Genomic DNA, 23,776 nt, shown 5'->3' on the forward strand with positions numbered 1-23,776 from the left:
TTGAAATAATTTCTCCCATTGTGTAATTTTCATTTCCTATATTGCCCTTAACATTATTTAATATTTACAAAAAACTATATAATCCTAAGTAACTACCACTAATACATTAATTAATCATATATCTCACCTTAAATTAAACATAAGCATAAACACACACAAAATATAATATATAAAAATTGAATATGTAATATCACACAATATTCGCCAGCAAGCACGAAGTGCATATACACACTAGTAGAGTTAAAGCTAATTGTTAATGAACATATCTAAATTAATGGTTGATTCCTAAACAAACACTAAGAAAATCATAAAATCATGTTTATCATCTCTTTCTTCTTCTACTACCATCAAACATACGTTCCACCAAAATGCACAAATAAAGTAAATATTTATATCTATACTATATATAAAGTTAAAACATGGTGTAACTTCTACCATGATGTAATTTTCATTTCTTACTCTACCCTTCATATTATTTAATTTTGACAAAAAATTCATATCTCTATACTATATATAAAGTCAAAACATGGTGTAACTTCTACCATGGTGTAATTTTCATTTCTTATTTTACCCTTCATATTATTTAATTTTTACAAAAAAACCATATAATTATAATTAATCACTACCAACACATTAATTAATCACATATCTCACCTTAAAATATACATTATCATAATCACACAAAAATTATAATATAAAGTACATTGAATAAAACAAATATATTCTAATTATAAAAAATGAAATATATAAAAACTGAATATATAATACCATGCAATATTGACTAGCAGACACGAAGTGCCTGTACACACTAGTATATTATAATATCAACAAGTGTATGGACCCATTATATATTTTCACTTTCATAATAATTATTATATAAGTCATATATACAATATATAGAATGATATACAATTAGTTGTTAGAGAGAAAAAACTTTATAAGTTTATATTGATAATGCATAAAAAGTAAACTCATAAACTAAATTACATAAAAGAAAAGTAATACATTGAGATGATCTCTATTTATATTTTATTTTTAGTATTATATTTACTTGATAATTATACTTATTTTTATTTTCTAGCTAACAACTATTTTTAATTAACTTTGTTACGAATAAATTAAAATTTTATATCCATATTTTACATCATTATTTTTTTATTTTTTTATACACTTATTTTCTAATTTTTATTTATATTTTTCAATATTTGAAAAAATATGTGTAACACATTTAATATTTGTTAGTTTTTATAACATTGAATTTCTTATATTTTACATAATTATGAAATATATATGATTATGTTTCAGTTCTAATAGTCATTTGATTTTTAAATCCAAATATAATGATTTCAATGTTTGGAAATTTGAATCCATTGATAGTAAAAATAAATTAATAAAATTTCTCTAACACAAATTTAATTTTTATAATTGTAAATAAGTAATGGTTTAAGCATCAAATATGTAATAATATATTGTCCTTATTAAGTAAATGCTTCAATTCATTGTGTCTCGAAGGATGTTTGCTTTCATATTAATTATGTCTGGTTCGTTTATTTGGCTTGTCCATCCTTGATATATTACGTCTTCTCTCTTGATAATAACTCAACATTTTATAAAATTTCATGCATTTATTTATATAGTTATGATTATTTTTGTGTGTGCATAAATTCATCTTTTTCATTTGCAAGTTGGTTAGAGAAGATATCATATTTTGTAGAATATTGACTATATAAATAAAACATCTAACAATTGAATCACTAAATAATCACACATAGCAATTATTAAGTTCAATGATTGGATAAGTATAATACTCTTACAAGATTTAAATTGATATAATTAAATTCATTGGATGCAAAGGTAGTTGAATGCATTTGTCACTTAAATGCACTTTATCTTAGATATAAATGACTAGATTTTATTGGCACATGTCAACACATACAATTGTTATTGGATGTGATTAATACTCATGAGGGCAAACTTAGTCATTTTGACCCGTTTGACTTAAATAATACATGAATTGGACACATTAAGATATTTTTTCTCATATAAATTATTTTGAAAAAGAAAATAGTTAAGCATGAGTTATATTAAGATATCATGCTCCTCAAAATTAATTATTTTTTATCCATGAAAAAAATAAAATAAATTAATACATAAATTGGCCCTTCATATTGTAATTAAATTAAACAAGAGAATTAAAAAGACAAGTTATTAACCAAATTGCCAAATCAATAAAGGAAAATCTCCTTAAATATGAAATAATGTAAAATATTTATTGCAAAGGGAATTAACTCAACAAAAAAAGAATTAAAAAAGACAAGTTATTAACCAAATTGCCAAATCAATAAAGGAAAATCTCCTTAAATATGAAATAATGTAAATTTTTTTATTGCAAAGGGAATTAACTCAACAAAAAAAAAGAATTAAACTAGAAATTCTCATTCACATCAAAGAAATAATAACAAATTAATGATTAATTAACTTGCAATAATGGAGAACATAACTATAAATAAGTTAAAATCATTTGATTTTCTTTTGATATTAAAACAACATCACTTTAGTTGTTTTCTAGAATTTTTTTAATTGACTCGATCGGTTCAAACTTTTGATCAGCTGAGTCCTTGATTTTATGCATAACGGACCAAGTTAATCATGTCTTGATCAAAAGTGGTTAAATAAGAGATTCAGACTAGTTAAATGCTCGATTTGCTGCTGAACTGATCGGATCAGCAAATTTAAGTTGAGTTTTATAACACTATTTTCCCCAATACTTTTTCTTTCCTATATCCCAAACTTCATATTCAAGTTATTTCACAAATATATATTTTTATTTTCTTCCATTTTCATTGAAAACAATTAAAATCACTTCATTTTTATTTTCACAACTATCCTTTCCTTCAACCTTTTTTCTTGGATTTTATTTCCCAAGCCAAACATATAAGATAACAAGGGAAAAACTAGTCCAATAATTTTAAGTGAGTAGTGCATTGTTTATGAGAAAACTTTGGATGGATATCAAGAATATAAAAAAAAAATGATTTAATCTTTAATAAAATTTGAAATATATCCTTAAAGTATTTTTAAAATAATTAAAATATGTATTTATAAAATATTAAATTTTTATTTCTCAACCACTAAATGAAGATAATATTTTTTTTCTTCACAAAATTGGATATTTAGTCTTCTTCTTATATGACAAAATCCATATCCCTCCTCACTCATTGCTGATTTTCTAACACAAACGAAAAGGGTGGTGTGTAGATTTTTCTGGGCATAAAATATTTGTGGGGTTCATCAAAGTTTACTCCTTTACTAGAAAAAAAGTGAGATAAACTCTTAATACTTATATACTGGTTTTAGATAATGATAGCAAGGGATGAAAATGGTGGAGTTGGAAGAGGAACATGGTCAAGAGGATTTGGATGTTTGATTAGGAGGAAGCAAGTTGATTCTGTTCATATCAATGGCCATGGTCATCAATTGGCTAGAACTTTATCTGTTATTGATCTTGTTGCAATTGGTAACTGCTGAAGACCATAAATTTGATAAATATATTTATATATATTGTTTGCTTTTTTATTTAAATATATGTTTCTTTCATGAAGGAAGAAATTAAACTATTAATTGTGATATGATATGTGATGCTCTTAGTTATGTGATTTTATGATTTGATTATTGAAGTGTAAAATTGGTCAAATGGAATGGTGCAATAGCAGATGATGCAATTCCGGTTTAATTATACTAGTAATGTGTGCTTATGTATGTTATGTATGGGTGATTTTGCACTCCACCCTTATGTTTTTTATGTCAACCCCAGAAAATGCTGATTTTTTATCTCCCTTTTTGATGTCTGAAAATGTTGTTTTGGTGTGGTTCGTGGATATTATTACTAGGGTGGAGCATCAAGTTTGCTTGTCACAATAATGTAGGGTTAATTTTATATTCGAGTTAGGATTTATGCAGAATACAGAACCTGAAGAAAATCTAGTGATTTTGAGTTAATTTGACATCTCTGGGCTATGAGCTTATTGAGCTTTGAACTTGAGATGAGCTTATTCAAGGAAGACAATGTGATTGTCTTTGCTTCCGTAAGATCAATGAATAGTTGGTTGAGTAGTGTTCTACTTATCAGTTTTGGGTAGAATACGAAATGGACAGTTACCTAGAAGCGTTGTGTTAAATAATTTACTAACTTTACGTACTAAATGATGCTATGCGCAGAAACTATTAGGTCAGTGTTTTGGTGTCAGATCTTGAGCATCTTAAAATATCACCCAAAATTGGTAGACTTGCGGGACATAAAGTTTGAGCACCTGAGTTTAAACCCCGATAATTGCACTATCCCCCTACCCGTTAAAAAACCCTTTGTCTATATAATAAAATAAAAATTGAAGTATTGAGGATAGAAGAGAATTTGCGTTCACCACCCATATCATTTGTGACTTTGTGAACGGGGTGCATTGGTACAACTAGAATTTGAAGCACGAAAATGTTGTTTTCTTGATAGTGGCACTAATTGAGGATATTTTGGTCCAATTAACATAGCTGAACAATGGAACACCAAATATTTAATGGAAAAATCATTTGATTTTGCTAAAGTATTAAAGGGCAGTAAGAAGTTTGGCACTGTTTTTGCTGGAGAAAGGGTTTAATTTGTATGTATTATTGGTCTCAAATAGAGATGAAAAATACGGATCAAGAAAGTATGTCATAAAAATTTAGTTGAGCTTAAGGTTTTAAAGTTCTAATGATTCTTTACTCTTTTATATTCAATATTCTTGGTTAATTTTTCGGGTGTTCTCAGGAAACACTGGACTAGTTAACATAACATACACAATAGCCAACATTTGAAAATCAGATTATCAAACATTAGCTTTCTAAAGGTAATTGACCATTTTTGATAATTAGGGGTTGGATCTACCATAGGAGCTGGAGTATATATTCTCATTGGAACAGTTGCTCGAGAGCAAGCTGGACCAGCAATTGTGATATCACTTCTCGTTGCGGGAATAGCTGCTGCACTATCAGCTTTTTGCTATGCAGAGCTTGCATGTCGATGTCCATCTGCAGGAAGTGCTTATCATTATACATACATATGCATTGGAGAAGGGTATGTTGCATGTTTGACTATTTGGGAACCTTACTGTTAGCATATTGGTTAATTAGAGTACTGGTGTGAGGTGAAGAAATATCTTGTTAAGTCATCAACATTTCAGAAAATGAAAATGTGCTTTGAAGCGGATATCGTTAATGATTAAGTTTTCTCTATTTATTTTCTTTCATTGTTAGTGAATTCATAATTTAAACTTTGATTTTGATACCAGAGTTGCATGGTTGGTTGGTTGGGCCCTCATTCTAGAATATACAATTGGTGGTTCAGCTGTTGCTCGTGGTATAACCCCAAATCTGGTATGTAAGAGTTTTCCCCCCTTCTTACTCCAAACATTTCTCTTTTGACATTCATGCCACCTTAGTAATTGAGGATGTAGATAAAGCAGAGAGATAGAAAGAGATTTTATTTAAATGTAAGAGTTTTGGGTGATCTGAAATTGCACATAGAATGACAGTGGTATCTTGAAGAAGTGATGTGTATTGACATTTAGTTGACTTGCTAATTTTGTTGTGATGTGCTTGAAGTTTCCACCCAAGACATTAAAAACAAGGTACACGAGAAAATGCTGAGAAAGAAAACTAACATGGTGCTACCACTGCAAATTATTATGTGCTCTTTATTTTTAATACATACTCCAGGAAATAATGGCATGAAATCAGCTGACTGCAACTTTTATATACTGCTATCTTGTCAAATGATGTGTGCCGTCAGTTATCTACGTCAAATTTAACCCGCTTCCGTAATAAAAAACTGACCAAGCAGCAAGAGTGGGCAAAGATAGGCCTACCGTTTCTTTTTGGTAGAATTTAATTTAACAGTGGGAGTCTGAGGGGGGAGCATGAAACCCAGATCCAGTTGGTTAACTCTAATACAATGTTAGAGAAATGCTTGCTGAAAAGGTTAAGATATCAAGTAAGGTAGTGGGAGTGGCTTATGCATCTGTACAGTAATTGAAACCAAAGTAACATGTATGAGATTTCTTACTTGGTTCATTTTCTTAAATTGATCACCTATCTGCTTCAGTCCAACGAGCATGTAATAACAAGACGGATAATAACATATTTAGTAATTTGGTTTTGCAGTAATATTTGTCTTGCTTTGCTGACTCCACCTAGTGAGACTAAGGTTTGGTTATTGCTGTATTCATATCTGTCTTGCTTACTGCAGGCCTTGTTTTTTGGTGGTGAGGACAACCTACCTTCATTTTTAGCTCGACATACTTTACCAGGTCTTGGAATTGTTGTTGATCCGTGTGCAGCTGTATTAGTTCTTCTTGTCACCATACTCCTGTGCCTTGGAATCAAGGAGGTATGCCTTTTCAAGTAATACTTGAGTTTAACTGCTTTGCCTCTGTCTCTGTCTCTCTCTCTACTTACCTCTCTTATCTAACACCGATGTTTCAGAGTTCAACAGCACAATTCATAGTGACAACGGTAAATGTCTGTGTCATGCTTTTTGTCATTATAGTTGGTGGATATCAATGTTTCAAGTCTGGATGGGTTGGATATGAGCTCCCCAGCGGGTACAGTGTGTGTTTTTTGTCTCATCATCTATAGCATACTTGTCGTTGATATAGCTGAAAATTGTGTCTTATATCTCAGGTATTTTCCATATGGAGTAAATGGAATGTTTGCCGGGTCTGCAATAGTTTTCTTTTCGTACATTGGTTTTGATGCGGTGACTAGCACAGCTGAGGAGGTAAATATTCACAAGGTGGACTGATCTTTAAAATCATTTCGTGTTTGTAATGGCAGAAACTAAATGCAAAGCATTTCAATCAACCATCATCATTGGCGCATAGCATTTAACGTTGAATAAAACTCTGACTCATTATAAGAAAACAGTGACTAGCATTCACTACCTTTTCTTGTTTCTAAAATGAGAAAAAAATTATTGGTAGAAGACTTGGAGCTAGTTCTTTTAATGTACTACTGCTATATCAATATATCTCTGTTAATTTGAGTATCTCAAAGCATCATGGCTTTGGGATGCTAGTATTATGAAAAGACATTATCTTGAAGATTCTTCCATTAAGTGTTTTGTTTCATCATCGTGCAGGTAAAAAACCCGCAAAGAGATTTGCCTCTTGGCATATCAACTGCATTATGTATTTGTTGCGTTCTTTATATGTTTGTTTCAGCAGTTATTGTTGGCTTAGTACCATACTATGAGTTGAATCCGGATACGCCAATCTCCTCAGCATTTTCTAGCTACGGAATGGATTGGGCAGTGTAAGGTTTGCAAGTAGCACACTAACTATATAGCCTAACTCCAAACATATGGATGTCTCGTTTGAATCACGCTTTAAGCTCCATCTTTCCATATGGCAGGTATTTAATAACAACCGGATCCGTCACTGCTCTCTTTTCCAGTTTGTTGGGATCAATTCTTCCTCAGGTACATAAACAAATGGCTAAGATTTAAGTTATTTATTGAGCACCTCTGTTCACTTCATTTGGTTATGGCTGCTTACGTTTTGGTTTTGAATTTTTATGACTTCAAAATTATTTTTCCAATTCATCTACGCTTTCAATGCAACAAAATACGCACTATGCTTTAAATGCAACAAAAGCTTACAATAAGTTTAAAGTTTAATTAAACAACGAAAGTTTTGCTATATCATAAGTTAACAAAACTGACAAACATAACTATAAATAAGTTAAAAACATTTGATTGACTCGGTAGGTCCAACCTTCTGGCCATCCGACTCACAGATTTTATGATTAACCAACCGAGTCAATCCGATTTTGATGAAAAACTGATTAGATGAGAGATTCGGACCGGTTAAATGCTTGGTTCACTGTTGAACCAGTCGGATCGACCAGTCCAAACTGAGTTTGGTAACACTATTTTCACCTACACTTTTTCTTTCCTATATCCCAAACTTCATATTCATGTTATTTCACAAATATACATTTTTATTTTCTTCCATTTTCATTGAAAAGAACTAAACTCAGTTCATTTTTTTCACAACTATCCTTTCCTTCAACTTTTTGTTGTGGATTTTCTTTCCTAATCCAAACATTTAAGATAACAAGGGAAAAACTAGTTCAATATTTTTAACTGAGTAGTGCAATATTTATGAGAATACTTTGGATGTATTTTAAGAAATATAAAAAATTCTGATTTAATCTTTAATAAAATTTGAAATATATCGTCAAACCAAATATGCACAATGCTTTTATGACTTCAAAATTATTTTTCCAATTCATCTATGCCCTTAATTTGTTACTAGATTGTTTTATTTTCTTTATGATACTTTCTAGTTGTTTAGGTATATGAGCTTTAACAGGAAATCAGGAACTGATCTGTTACTCCATTTCAAATTTCATGCTTTCAATAACAATGGCATTAAAAGCTTCCCCTGTCTCACATGAACTAATTTATCCTCCAGTTTCTAAAATAAATTCACTTTACCCATTTCCTTTTTCAAAAGTATTGGAACTACTAAAATTATCACATTGCTTTATGACAATTAAAATATACGAAGAAATGTTTTCCTGAAATAGATAACTAAAATTATTATATAACCAAAATATGAAAATCATCTCATGAACTAATTATATCAACTTACAAGAAAAGATGGATGTGACTGATTTCTAAAAGGCATTAGTGTATGTTCAAGGAAATGGTTTTTGTTTATGTTATGTTACCCTTCTCGAAATGTTTATTTTGTGATAAATTATCTTTTTCTGACAAATTACACTCCAGGGACATTTGTATTTGGTTAAAGGTCATGTGGACTCAGAAACATGATTTAAATGACTTGCATTTCTTCTACCTTTTCTATTGAAATCTATTTGTTAAATTAGCTCCTTATAATATGTGCTCCAAAAGTTAAGGGAATGCATACTATCCAATTTATTTTTTAAAGTCACCGTTTCTTTATTTTTATGTATATCTTTGCTTCTTTTATTGTCTAATTTAACAATCAAATATAGTTTTTCAGCATGTGTTGCAATCTATACTACAGGTATCTTTCGGTTGGATTCTAAATATCATGTACATATCTGTATATACACATTCATCTATGCATAAATATGCCGCATATGTCAATATTTGTTACTATTACTGTGAGTTATGTCTCTTGTAGTTGCACATGATAAATATATCTTCCCACCGGAATGAATGTTTTTCAGCCACGGATCTTTATGGCAATGGCAAGGGATGGTTTGTTGCCATCATTCTTTTCCGACATCAATAGACGCACACAGGTTCCTTTGAAAAGCACTATTGTCACTGGTGTCTTTGCAGCTGTTCTAGCATTCTTCATGGATGTTTCCCAGTTAGCGGGGATGGTGAGTTTAGGTGTACAAGAACATGAGATGATAAATAGGAATATACATCACTGTTAGATGATTATAATCATACATCAAATTTTTATTGTCATTGCTTTGGGAACATACAGGTTAGTGTGGGAACATTGCTGGCATTTATCACTGTTGCAGTTTCGGTTTTGATAATCAGATATGTCCCACCTGATGAGGTACCTATTCCATCTTCACTTCAAACATCTGTTGATCGGTTAGCGAGGCATTCCGGTGGTGGTATTGAGGAAGACCAGGCCATAAGTCCTGTTGATCCTGCTAGTTATTGTGAGAATATTCACCTGCATGACAAGTCAGAAGCTTTGCTTGGACATCCTTTAATCATAAAAGAAGTAACTAATGGTAATTATTGTTTAAACTTTCTGTCCTTTTTATGTAATGAATTTAGATAAACTTTAGAATCTAGATGTATCTTCTATTCATCATGTGGATATATAACTACAAGACCTCCTGTGCTGGTTAATGAGTTTGGTGACATGGGGTTGGATATGTAAATTAGTTAGGGTGATTAGAAATATAGATGGTAAACTACTTGTAATGCTAGGTTATCAGTCTTGTGTTTTCTTAGCAAGCATAATAATTTTAGAGTTTCCAAAGAATACATTAGGTCATTTTCTTGCTTGAACACATTATTGCATTTTGCTTAACTTTCTACATCTATGATTAGGGATTTTGGAGGTAGTGCCCCTCTATCCTGTGATTCAATGATGGTCCATAATTATGGCCCTCTTAACTTAAAAATCTAGTCCATTTAGGGATTGGCTCAAAAGAGTGAAAAGACTATTTTGAAGGCTCAATAGAGTATGTACTAATGCTCACATTTGAATTATATTTTTCCATATCATGCTTTTTGTGGATGATATTGTCCTATTTGGAGATACAAGAGAGAAATTAAATGGGAAACTAGAAATGTAGAGACAAACTTTAAAAGCACATGACTTTCGTATAAGTCAAAGTAAGACAAAGTATAAGTTTAGCAAGAGGTGGACAAACCCTACTGTGTAGGTAAAGACATAAGATCATACCATACCACAAGTCATTAGCTTTAAGCATCTTGAGTCAATCTTACAACACAATGGTAAAATTGACGAGATGTAAACCATAGGATTCAAGCGGGGTGAATGAATTGGTTGAGTGCGATAGTAAGGTCTCACTCAAGCTTAAGAGGAAGTTTTACCACTTGGTTATAAAACCTGCAGTGTTATATGTGACTATATGTTGGACGGTAAAATGTTCAGAAGAATAATTAATCCATGTAGCAGAGATGAGAATATTGTGTTAGATGAGTGAACATACTAAACAAAATAGGATTTGAAATGGATACATTAGGAAAAAAGTTGGAGTAGCTCCTATTGTAGAACACATGGTAGACTGTGCGTTAGGTTATTCGAACATGTATAGAGGATACCATTAGAAGCCTAAAGAAGAAGAGTGGATCAAATGGAGGTTAATCTAATTTCTAGAGGAAAAGTGAAGCCAAGAAAAACCATAAGCAAAACGATTGCGAAAGATTTAGAGATTAATGCTGTCAATGAACATGATTCATGATAGAGCATTATGGCTTTGTTCGATCCATATAGCCAACCTCACCTAGTGAGACTAAAGCTTGGTTATTGTTGTTGTACAGTTTTGAAATTTTAATCTCTTTCACACACTTAATTTCAATTTTGGCAAACAAATTTTCTGTGATAAAGTTTTGGTTTTCTTTGCATCAACTTCTTATTCTGTGATGTGCTAGTTGATGACTTTGGGTTTCAAATTGTCTATACAGATGAACAAAATGAGAAAAATAGGCGAAAACTTGCTTCATGGACCATAGCCCTCCTATGTCTGGGGGTTCTCGTACTTGCAGGTGCAGCTTCAATTGACAGGTGTCCCAGGTCAGTCAATTTCGAAGTCCCTCGGTAGTTTCGAAGCAACAGTGTAGATGTTATCCTGGTGTTCCTTTGAGAAATGCTTTCCCCATAAACATAACTTTGCGATTGCTATCATACACCATATACATTATGAAAAAAAAACTCCAGTTAGCAATTTAAATGTCTTTGAATTCATAAATTATGCTTTATCCTTCTGTTTCCTTGTGGTGGTTGTGCATATGCAGCATTTTGCGCTTCACATTGTGCGGAATGGGTGGAATTCTTCTTTTGTGCAGTATAACTGTGCTGGCTTGCATGAAGCAAGATGATACAAGGCACAGTTTTGGACATTCAGGAGGTATGTGTAGAACTTAACAGATTTTGAGGAATCCGTTAAATTCATTCTAGAACAAATCATATTTGTTTTGTAACTAGCTCCAATTCAGAAATTCAATCTCTGGTAGTTAATAATTAGCAAAGTTGCAAGAATCAACAAAAGAATGAGTAAATATTTTTAGAATAAATACTCATGCCAATCCCTCATGTTTTTCTATCTTATCAGTTTAGTCTCAAAAATTGAAAAAACTCAAAATGATTCCAAAAATATCAGATGGAGGTTAAATTAGTCATTTTTAGCATATTTTTATAACACCCGATAGAGATTAATTTAACCTTAGAAATGTATAATTTGACTCACATTTGAAATTTTTGGAGACTATTTTGGGTTTTTGTCAATTTTTGAGAGACCAAATCGGTAAGGTCGAAAAAACATGAAGGATTTAAATGGGTATTTACTCCTATTTTTATTAAATTTATTATCTTGGCAAACTTCTGGTTTACCTAGTGTATCATAATCTTTTAACAACTAGTTCATTGTATCTCTTTTCCTAATTCCAAATAAAAAGCTTTCAAGCTTTGGTTAAATTTTACACTAAGGTTTTAATACCTTGTATTTCAGGTTTTGTTTGCCCATTTGTTCCATTCTTACCAGCTGCGTGCATTCTTCTAAACACCTACTTACTAATTGGTCTTGGGTGAGGAATCTCTACAACTACTATAACATGGTTGAAAACCATGAATAGTTAAATACCAGAATCTAATCATTCTTGTGTTTGAATTTTAGAATGGCGACATGGCTACGAGTTTCGGCGTGGTTGTTGATCGGAGTACTTGTATACTTGTTCTATGGCCGCACTCACAGCTCACTCTTAAATGCAATTTATGTTCCTTCAGCATGCACCAATGAGATCCATCGCTCTAGAGCACATCATCTACTCTAGTATTTATACAGCAGGCACTGTGTATATCACTTTGCAGCAACCTATCATTTTTTGTTACTGAATTTTAATCTTTCATAACTTATACCATTTTGAAAATATCCTCTTGAAAAGCCAAGACTTTGTCTCTGATATCAGATCATGAATCATGGATGAAAATGATTCATAGTCTATTGTTTGTAATGTCCAAATATAGGGTAAATTTTCATGTGAAGATAGTACTTTTACTGAATTGGAGGTTACAAGATTTCTTTTATGTATGATTCCAGCTTTTTCTCTTTTCATTTGATAAGATTAACTCATCATGTTTGGTTTATTTTTTAGTAGGTTTACAACTCAATTATTCATTTAGTTGTTTTATTTTTGCTTTTCCATCAAATTTGATTATCTCTTCTAGTCACCTAAAAAGTTTGATTAGCTAAAGAGTGAACTTCCGGATAACGGTAAGGTTGTTGCTTAATGATATGATTACTGATCAAAATCTGATAAATAACATATCCACTTGCAATGATAAAATTATGTATATATATCATCATCCGCCAAATAGAAGCATCATGAACTTAGTCATTCTTTATTTGATTTGATTGGTTAGGTAACTAGATCAAACCAAAGCAGAACATTTTGTCAAATAAAGAACATATTATGAATTGTTTACATGTGTAATTTACACTATTTATCTTTTATTTTGTTTAATTTATAGTTTACTCATGTAAAGCTTTTGATAAGGAATGGAATAGGAAAAGGGGATGGAGTATCTCCTGGTATGAGGAGATAAGTTGTTTCCTCTTGCCAGTGAAATCATGACATGTGTCATGTTTCATCATTTTTTATAAAAACATTTTTAAAAATAAACAAAATAGAACACATGTCACATTTTTACTGGCTGAAGGAGATAAGTTATCTCCTCAATGAGGAGATACATTATTCTTATATGAAAATTTTATAGATGACAATGTTTGAACTTAGATACTAATACGTTTTGTCTCCTAACTTTGCCAATTAGGCTAACTATTGGACTATTTAACTTTAATGGTGTAATAATTTGATAAATCAACTCTCAATTATAAAAGATTAAAACTAATGGTTATAGGTTGGAATTAAATACATTGGGAACTATTTTTTTTTAAAAGTTAACTAAAATATATCACATAAGCATTAAGCAGTAAGCTAAACACAGCAAAAACACATATAAACTGTCGTAACAATATGAATATTGATGTTTCTAATCTTGTTATCAAAAGAATCAAACTTTTCTTCATTGTTCTGGTTACTACCTTGTTGGTGTTGTAGGCTAAAATTGAAGAAATTTATATGTTTATATCTAAAAAATAGACCGATCCAAACCGGACTGAAACCGCATATAATATTTGGTCCGGATTGGACCGGACATCTTAATATAAATGGACCGGACCGGACCGGACCGCATACTAATTACGCGTTTGGATCGAATGATTTTTGCTTCAAAACTGATCCAAATGGACCACGAACGCCCCTAGTAGAGAATAAGATATTACGGCCCAATTGCAATTCCTAATTACCGTAAGTGCAATTTAAAACACGGACATAATATTTAATTTTTGGTTCAATATCCCCTTAGACCACTGACCCTGCAATTTCATATAGGATTTAGCATGAAGAGAAGAACAAATCCCAAATAACAATAAAATCCTTGAACAAATGCACTAGAATTAACATTTATGAGTCCTCCATAAGCACAATTGATCCATCTATGTTCAGTTTAAGGACCTCACGGTAGGAATTCCAACTTTTTTACGCTTTCCACTTTGACAAAGCTGGGTCCCGTTAGTTCAGTCTACTTTGTATCTTATCTTTAAAAAGTATACACTTATCAAGATTTTGCTAATTCAATAATTTTCGTATTGACCATATATTGATTCATTATCTAAATTGAACCTAATTTCTACATATCCCCACTTAAAATATAAAACCATATTCTTCTATGGTTCCCACAAGCTTCCCAGATACATTTAATTTTTTGAAAATCAACTTCCTCGGATACCATTACCACCATCTTGTACTTATAATCCTTCTACAGGGAAAAGATTTTCCCTAGAAGAAGGGAGTTATTATTTTTGCCTTTTATATGTAAGAGTAAAAGTGTTATTACATTACATTTAAAAAATAAAAATATTATATTATGATATTTTTTACTTTTTTTATTTACTTTTCTATTTAGTACTGAAGAAGATCAGAGATCCTGATTCTCTACAAGGTGGGTTTCGTGTCCTCCTAAAAAATCCAAGATGATAATGGTAGCCCTAAAGTTGAGAGCCTGTGCAATACAGCCCAAAACATTCCATGATCATAGATGGAGCCTTTGGTGGGTTATATTACTTATATATGGATAGAGATATGACCTTATGTTAAAGTCATAGCAAAATATTTAAATAAAAATTTCATGGTTTCAATATTTTGCTTTGTTCTAGATGCTTGGCTATGTCCAGCATTGAATTAATATTATTGATTTGGGGTGTCTTTTTTTATGATGATATATTATCTTTATGTGTTGCTTAAAAATAAAGTTTCACATGTATTACTCTGACGAATCCTGAAGCATCACAATATATAGTCCAAATCTTACTCAGGGAATGAAACATGTCAGACTATCTAATATAGGTCTATTATCTGACCTATAACAAATTATGTTAAACCAGACTTTTTTCATGAACATGTTAGACTTATATTTTTAAAAAAACATATTTAGTTTAACAAATCAAACTTTATACCATCTAAAAGGTCTATTAAGCATAAGAGACTGATCTATTTAGTTATATTACATAATAATAGATATACATCACTGTTAGATGATTATAATCATACATCAAATTTTTATTGTCATTGCTTTGGGAACATACAGGTTAGTGTGGGAACATTGCTGGCATTTATCACTGTTGCAGTTTCGGTTTTGATAATCAGATATGTCCCACCTGATGAGGTACCTATTCCATCTTCACTTCAAACATCTGTTGATCGGTTAGCGAGGCATTCCGGTGGTGGTATTGAGGAAGACCAGGCCATAAGTCCTGTTGATCCTGCTAGTTATTGTGAGAATATTCACCTGCATGACAAGTCAGAAGCTTTGCTTGGACATCCTTTAATCATAAAAGAAGTAACTAATGGTAATTATTGTTTAAACTTTCTGTCCTTTTTATGTAATGAATTTAGATAAACTTTAGAATCTAGATGTATCTTCTATTCATCATGTGGATATATAACTACAAGACCTCCTGTGCTGGTTAATGAGTTTGGTGACATGGGGTTGGATATGTAAATTAGTTAGGGTGATTAGAAATATAGATGGTAAACTACTTGTAATGCTAGGTTATCAGTCTTGTGTTTTCTTAGCAAGCATAATAATTTTAGAGTTTCCAAAGAATACATTAGGTCATTTTCTTGCTTGAACACATTATTGCATTTTGCTTAACTTTCTACATCTATGATTAGGGATTTTGGAGGTAGTGCCCCTCTATCCTGTGATTCAATGATGGTCCATAATTATGGCCCTCTTAACTTAAAAATCTAGTCCATTTAGGGATTGGCTCAAAAGAGTGAAAAGACTATTTTGAAGGCTCAATAGAGTATGTACTAATGCTCACATTTGAATTATATTTTTCCATATCATGCTTTTTGTGGATGATATTGTCCTATTTGGAGATACAAGAGAGAAATTAAATGGGAAACTAGAAATGTAGAGACAAACTTTAAAAGCACATGACTTTCGTATAAGTCAAAGTAAGACAAAGTATAAGTTTAGCAAGAGGTGGACAAACCCTACTGTGTAGGTAAAGACATAAGATCATACCATACCACAAGTCATTAGCTTTAAGCATCTTGAGTCAATCTTACAACACAATGGTAAAATTGACGAGATGTAAACCATAGGATTCAAGCGGGGTGAATGAATTGGTTGAGTGCGATAGTAAGGTCTCACTCAAGCTTAAGAGGAAGTTTTACCACTTGGTTATAAAACCTGCAGTGTTATATGTGACTATATGTTGGACGGTAAAATGTTCAGAAGAATAATTAATCCATGTAGCAGAGATGAGAATATTGTGTTAGATGAGTGAACATACTAAACAAAATAGGATTTGAAATGGATACATTAGGAAAAAAGTTGGAGTAGCTCCTATTGTAGAACACATGGTAGACTGTGCGTTAGGTTATTCGAACATGTATAGAGGATACCATTAGAAGCCTAAAGAAGAAGAGTGGATCAAATGGAGGTTAATCTAATTTCTAGAGGAAAAGTGAAGCCAAGAAAAACCATAAGCAAAACGATTGCGAAAGATTTAGAGATTAATGCTGTCAATGAACATGATTCATGATAGAGCATTATGGCTTTGTTCGATCCATATAGCCAACCTCACCTAGTGAGACTAAAGCTTGGTTATTGTTGTTGTACAGTTTTGAAATTTTAATCTCTTTCACACACTTAATTTCAATTTTGGCAAACAAATTTTCTGTGATAAAGTTTTGGTTTTCTTTGCATCAACTTCTTATTCTGTGATGTGCTAGTTGATGACTTTGGGTTTCAAATTGTCTATACAGATGAACAAAATGAGAAAAATAGGCGAAAACTTGCTTCATGGACCATAGCCCTCCTATGTCTGGGGGTTCTCGTACTTGCAGGTGCAGCTTCAATTGACAGGTGTCCCAGGTCAGTCAATTTCGAAGTCCCTCGGTAGTTTCGAAGCAACAGTGTAGATGTTATCCTGGTGTTCCTTTGAGAAATGCTTTCCCCATAAACATAACTTTGCGATTGCTATCATACACCATATACATTATGAAAAAAAAACTCCAGTTAGCAATTTAAATGTCTTTGAATTCATAAATTATGCTTTATCCTTCTGTTTCCTTGTGGTGGTTGTGCATATGCAGCATTTTGCGCTTCACATTGTGCGGAATGGGTGGAATTCTTCTTTTGTGCAGTATAACTGTGCTGGCTTGCATGAAGCAAGATGATACAAGGCACAGTTTTGGACATTCAGGAGGTATGTGTAGAACTTAACAGATTTTGAGGAATCCGTTAAATTCATTCTAGAACAAATCATATTTGTTTTGTAACTAGCTCCAATTCAGAAATTCAATCTCTGGTAGTTAATAATTAGCAAAGTTGCAAGAATCAACAAAAGAATGAGTAAATATTTTTAGAATAAATACTCATGCCAATCCCTCATGTTTTTCTATCTTATCAGTTTAGTCTCAAAAATTGAAAAAACTCAAAATGATTCCAAAAATATCAGATGGAGGTTAAATTAGTCATTTTTAGCATATTTTTATAACACCCGATAGAGATTAATTTAACCTTAGAAATGTATAATTTGACTCACATTTGAAATTTTTGGAGACTATTTTGGGTTTTTGTCAATTTTTGAGAGACCAAATCGGTAAGGTCGAAAAAACATGAAGGATTTAAATGGGTATTTACTCCTATTTTTATTAAATTTATTATCTTGGCAAACTTCTGGTTTACCTAGTGTATCATAATCTTTTAACAACTAGTTCATTGTATCTCTTTTCCTAATTCCAAATAAAAAGCTTTCAAGCTTTGGTTAAATTTTACACTAAGGTTTTAATACCTTGTATTTCAGGTTTTGTTTGCCCATTTGTTCCATTCTTACCAGCTGCGTGCATTCTTCTAAACACCTACTTACTAATTGGTCTTGGGTGAGGAATCTCTACAACTACTATAACATGGTTGAAAACCATGAATAGTTAAATACCAGAATCTAATCATTCTTGTGTTTGAATTTTAGAATGGCGACATGGCTACGAGTTTCGGCGTGGTTGTTGATCGGAGTACTTGTATACTTGTTCTATGGCCGCACTCACAGCTCACTCTTAAATGCAATTTATGTTCCTTCAGCATGCACCAATGAGATCCATCGCTCTAGAGCACATCATCTACTCTAGTATTTATACAGCAGGCACTGTGTATATCACTTTGCAGCAACCTATCATTTTTTGTTACTGAATTTTAATCTTTCATAACTTATACCATTTTGAAAATATCCTCTTGAAAAGCCAAGACTTTGTCTCTGATATCAGATCATGAATCATGGATGAAAATGATTCATAGTCTATTGTTTGTAATGTCCAAATATAGGGTAAATTTTCATGTGAAGATAGTACTTTTACTGAATTGGAGGTTACAAGATTTCTTTTATGTATGATTCCAGCTTTTTCTCTTTTCATTTGATAAGATTAACTCATCATGTTTGGTTTATTTTTTAGTAGGTTTACAACTCAATTATTCATTTAGTTGTTTTATTTTTGCTTTTCCATCAAATTTGATTATCTCTTCTAGTCACCTAAAAAGTTTGATTAGCTAAAGAGTGAACTTCCGGATAACGGTAAGGTTGTTGCTTAATGATATGATTACTGATCAAAATCTGATAAATAACATATCCACTTGCAATGATAAAATTATGTATATATATCATCATCCGCCAAATAGAAGCATCATGAACTTAGTCATTCTTTATTTGATTTGATTGGTTAGGTAACTAGATCAAACCAAAGCAGAACATTTTGTCAAATAAAGAACATATTATGAATTGTTTACATGTGTAATTTACACTATTTATCTTTTATTTTGTTTAATTTATAGTTTACTCATGTAAAGCTTTTGATAAGGAATGGAATAGGAAAAGGGGATGGAGTATCTCCTGGTATGAGGAGATAAGTTGTTTCCTCTTGCCAGTGAAATCATGACATGTGTCATGTTTCATCATTTTTTATAAAAACATTTTTAAAAATAAACAAAATAGCACACATGTCACATTTTTACTGGCTGAAGGAGATAAGTTATCTCCTCAATGAGGAGATACATTATTCTTATATGAAAATTTTATAGATGACAATGTTTGAACTTAGATACTAATACGTTTTGTCTCCTAACTTTGCCAATTAGGCTAACTATTGGACTATTTAACTTTAATGGTGTAATAATTTGATAAATCAACTCTCAATTATAAAAGATTAAAACTAATGGTTATAGGTTGGAATTAAATACATTGGGAACTATTTTTTTTTAAAAGTTAACTAAAATATATCACATAAGCATTAAGCAGTAAGCTAAACACAGCAAAAACACATATAAACTGTCGTAACAATATGAATATTGATGTTTCTAATCTTGTTATCAAAAGAATCAAACTTTTCTTCATTGTTCTGGTTACTACCTTGTTGGTGTTGTAGGCTAAAATTGAAGAAATTTATATGTTTATATCTAAAAAATAGACCGATCCAAACCGGACTGAAACCGCATATAATATTTGGTCCGGATTGGACCGGACATCTTAATATAAATGGACCGGACCGGACCGGACCGCATACTAATTACGCGTTTGGATCGAATGATTTTTGCTTCAAAACTGATCCAAATGGACCACGAACGCCCCTAGTAGAGAATAAGATATTACGGCCCAATTGCAATTCCTAATTACCGTAAGTGCAATTTAAAACACGGACATAATATTTAATTTTTGGTTCAATATCCCCTTAGACCACTGACCCTGCAATTTCATATAGGATTTAGCATGAAGAGAAGAACAAATCCCAAATAACAATAAAATCCTTGAACAAATGCACTAGAATTAACATTTATGAGTCCTCCATAAGCACAATTGATCCATCTATGTTCAGTTTAAGGACCTCACGGTAGGAATTCCAACTTTTTTACGCTTTCCACTTTGACAAAGCTGGGTCCCGTTAGTTCAGTCTACTTTGTATCTTATCTTTAAAAAGTATACACTTATCAAGATTTTGCTAATTCAATAATTTTCGTATTGACCATATATTGATTCATTATCTAAATTGAACCTAATTTCTACATATCCCCACTTAAAATATAAAACCATATTCTTCTATGGTTCCCACAAGCTTCCCAGATACATTTAATTTTTTGAAAATCAACTTCCTCGGATACCATTACCACCATCTTGTACTTATAATCCTTCTACAGGGAAAAGATTTTCCCTAGAAGAAGGGAGTTATTATTTTTGCCTTTTATATGTAAGAGTAAAAGTGTTATTACATTACATTTAAAAAATAAAAATATTATATTATGATATTTTTTACTTTTTTTATTTACTTTTCTATTTAGTACTGAAGAAGATCAGAGATCCTGATTCTCTACAAGGTGGGTTTCGTGTCCTCCTAAAAAATCCAAGATGATAATGGTAGCCCTAAAGTTGAGAGCCTGTGCAATACAGCCCAAAACATTCCATGATCATAGATGGAGCCTTTGGTGGGTTATATTACTTATATATGGATAGAGATATGACCTTATGTTAAAGTCATAGCAAAATATTTAAATAAAAATTTCATGGTTTCAATATTTTGCTTTGTTCTAGATGCTTGGCTATGTCCAGCATTGAATTAATATTATTGATTTGGGGTGTCTTTTTTTATGATGATATATTATCTTTATGTGTTGCTTAAAAATAAAGTTTCACATGTATTACTCTGACGAATCCTGAAGCATCACAATATATAGTCCAAATCTTACTCAGGGAATGAAACATGTCAGACTATCTAATATAGGTCTATTATCTGACCTATAACAAATTATGTTAAACCAGACTTTTTTCATGAACATGTTAGACTTATATTTTTAAAAAAACATATTTAGTTTAACAAATCAAACTTTATACCATCTAAAAGGTCTATTAAGCATAAGAGACTGATCTATTTAGTTATATTACATAATAATAGTCATATTATACAATTTTAATATAAGTAATATTATTATATATGTAATTTCAATATAAAAATGCATACAAAAATATAATTTAGTTGTTAGAGTTAAAAGAGCCTAGTTAAAAGTAAGTCTTTGACCTATTTAAATGTAGACATGATGACCTATTTTAAGATGAGAGGAGATCTATTTACTCTAAGAGTAAGTCACAAAAATCTACTCCATATCGTAGTCATTCATTCTATGAAGGTCTAATGATTCAAATCTATTTACTAATTTTAATCACTGGATTTTCCTATAATGAATGGTTAAGATGCGAAATAGATTTTTTCACTTACTCTTGGAGCAAGTGGGTCCACACCCTTTGAAGATTATATAATATAATAGATATTTAAACAGACTAACATGTCATGCTAGACTTTTAAACATATGAGACTCAGACTTTGAATTATTTTAAGTAGACTAACAGAGCAAACTCAGTGTCCTATATGCTATATAGGTTCGGTCAGTTTAAGGTAAAGTCTGACATGACCTTGTTTGTTTCCACCCTTACCTACATTGAAGGGTCCATCCCATATTGGATGAGATGATGTAACAGGTCCTTTGAAAAATTCAACAATGTAGATTTTAAATTATTTTTAATTTTTTTTTTTTAATATAAGTAAGCCCATTATAACCTTAGATTCTAGTACAACCGGATCAAGGCCCCAATATATAGCACCCAAAATTTCTCCCATTGTGGAGTAAATTGTAGTTGCTCCAACACTTGCATGCTTCATCGTTTTTGTGTGTGTTATTGGCCTTTCTGGCCGTTAATAATACAATAGTCCCACTAATCATCACCGTGAGTATTCTTCTTGTAACAATCTGATTATTCAAATATGATGTTATTGGTACTTGTTTAGTCAATAAAACTATACTTTATGACACCATAAAAAAATTGCATAACAATCTGATTATTCAATTTCTCATTCATTTTTTCCTTCAAAATGGTTCCATCCCCGTGTATATTCTCACACTATATATTTCATTTTCTTATCTATAATAATATAATAATATTAAATTCATTATTGCATTTTATAATAATTGCAAAAAAAAATGTTATTGGACTTTTATCTATGATGACTACACTATATATTTCCTTCCCCTTTTATAATAATATTAAATATATTATTGCATTTCTTAATAATTTCAAAACAAAAATTTGTATTACTATAAGAATTATTGTACTTTTCAACTTATCAAAGTTTTGTAGTACTTTTCCCAATGAGTTTTAATATTAAAGTTCGGATTCTTTAGATTTCAATTCCCCCATTATAATTGAAAAAGTCAAATTTTAACTTTTAAATATTTTTAATAAAAAACTCATATAATATCACGATTTGATTTCCTTATTTTTATTAAAAACAAAATCCAACATTGCAAAAATCATTTCATTATCTACAACATTTAAAATATTTATTTAAAAAAATCACATAGTATCATGTTTCGGCTCTATATTTTCATTAGAAAATTCAAATTCGAAATTGTCATTTATTTTACTTATGTGTTTGAATAGGCAAATACATGAGTAACATATGTGTTCTTAATAATGTAAATACACATGTAACATGTGTGTTTTAACTATGCAAATACACAAGTAATATGTGTTCTTAGCAATACGAGTGTACAAGTAACATATGTGTTTTTAATCATGCAAACATACAAGTCACATATATGTTCTTAACAATATGAATGCATGAGTAACATATGTGTTCTTTGTAACACCGCGAATTTTACGATTTTGAATTATAAGATTTTATTAATATTTGTATTAATTATATAATCGAAAATGAATTTCTGGGAAATTTCGGTAAAGAATTAGACGAAACTCTAGTTGAGTTTTAGTCTTGAAATTTTATTTCCTATTTTGTGGTAAATTTTGGTAATTTTCGGAGACAGTCGGTTCTGAACCACTGTCGGGGCCGAAATCCACCCGGTACGGCTCAAAAAGTGGTTTTTGAGTTCCGTAACTCGGAATCGAATTCCGATCGCACCGTTGGCTTCGTAATCACATTTCGAGTCAAGATAGACCCTGAGCTGGTCTATATCTATTTTCTAAATATTTTTCACTCGGAATACCGAAATCCGAAATTCTAATCGGATATTACGATCGGGCGATTTATAATATCCGATCGAGTATTAGCCGATAATAATCGAGCATGTTTATCGTACGTGTCCATGAAGTGGTCGTTTCGCATTGGGATGCGAGATTTGCCTTTCCATAAAGCAAACCTCACATCACTCAATCTCACCATAAGCCACCCTAGGAGAGCCACCCTAGGAGATCTTCATGATTGCCTAGGAGGGAAATCTCTCCCCTAAAACACTCTTCACTCCACACTTCTCTCACATTCTCTCATTTCAAAAGTTTCTAAGAGAAGGTAAATCCTCTCTACATCTTTTTTTCTCATTTTTCTCTGTTTCTTCCATCTTCAATCCTT

At 31.4% G+C, this 23,776-nt stretch overlaps 2 protein-coding genes across 4 annotated transcripts; both read left to right on the forward strand.

The window, feature by feature from the left end:
- On the forward strand, positions 3,203–12,851 carry LOC109331722 (cationic amino acid transporter 4, vacuolar-like). 3 transcript variants are annotated; one of them, XM_019566401.1, is made up of 15 exons: positions 3,204–3,517; positions 4,906–5,107; positions 5,322–5,406; positions 6,278–6,418; positions 6,514–6,632; positions 6,712–6,808; positions 7,169–7,341; positions 7,441–7,507; positions 9,250–9,408; positions 9,519–9,630; positions 9,670–9,780; positions 11,210–11,318; positions 11,540–11,652; positions 12,253–12,328; positions 12,418–12,851. In XM_019566401.1, the coding sequence occupies exons 1-15, from the start codon at positions 3,361–3,363 to the stop codon at positions 12,572–12,574; spliced, it is 1,878 nt and encodes a 625-aa protein (XP_019421946.1). In that variant the 5' UTR covers positions 3,204–3,360; the 3' UTR covers positions 12,575–12,851. The 3 variants fall into 3 exon arrangements, with proteins under 3 accessions (XP_019421944.1, XP_019421946.1, XP_019421945.1); XM_019566399.1 differs by having other exon boundaries at positions 3,203–3,517; positions 9,519–9,780; positions 11,177–11,318; XM_019566400.1 differs by having other exon boundaries at positions 9,519–9,780.
- LOC109330833 (cationic amino acid transporter 3, mitochondrial-like) lies at positions 15,256–18,782 on the forward strand. The gene is made up of 6 exons (XM_019565110.1): positions 15,256–15,263; positions 15,380–15,711; positions 17,141–17,249; positions 17,471–17,583; positions 18,184–18,259; positions 18,349–18,782. The coding sequence occupies exons 1-6, from the start codon at positions 15,256–15,258 to the stop codon at positions 18,503–18,505; spliced, it is 795 nt and encodes a 264-aa protein (XP_019420655.1). The 3' UTR covers positions 18,506–18,782.

The sequence above is a fragment of the Lupinus angustifolius genome, chromosome LG17 (assembly GCF_001865875.1).
Source record: "Lupinus angustifolius cultivar Tanjil chromosome LG17, LupAngTanjil_v1.0, whole genome shotgun sequence".
Taxonomy (NCBI): domain Eukaryota; kingdom Viridiplantae; phylum Streptophyta; class Magnoliopsida; order Fabales; family Fabaceae; genus Lupinus; species Lupinus angustifolius.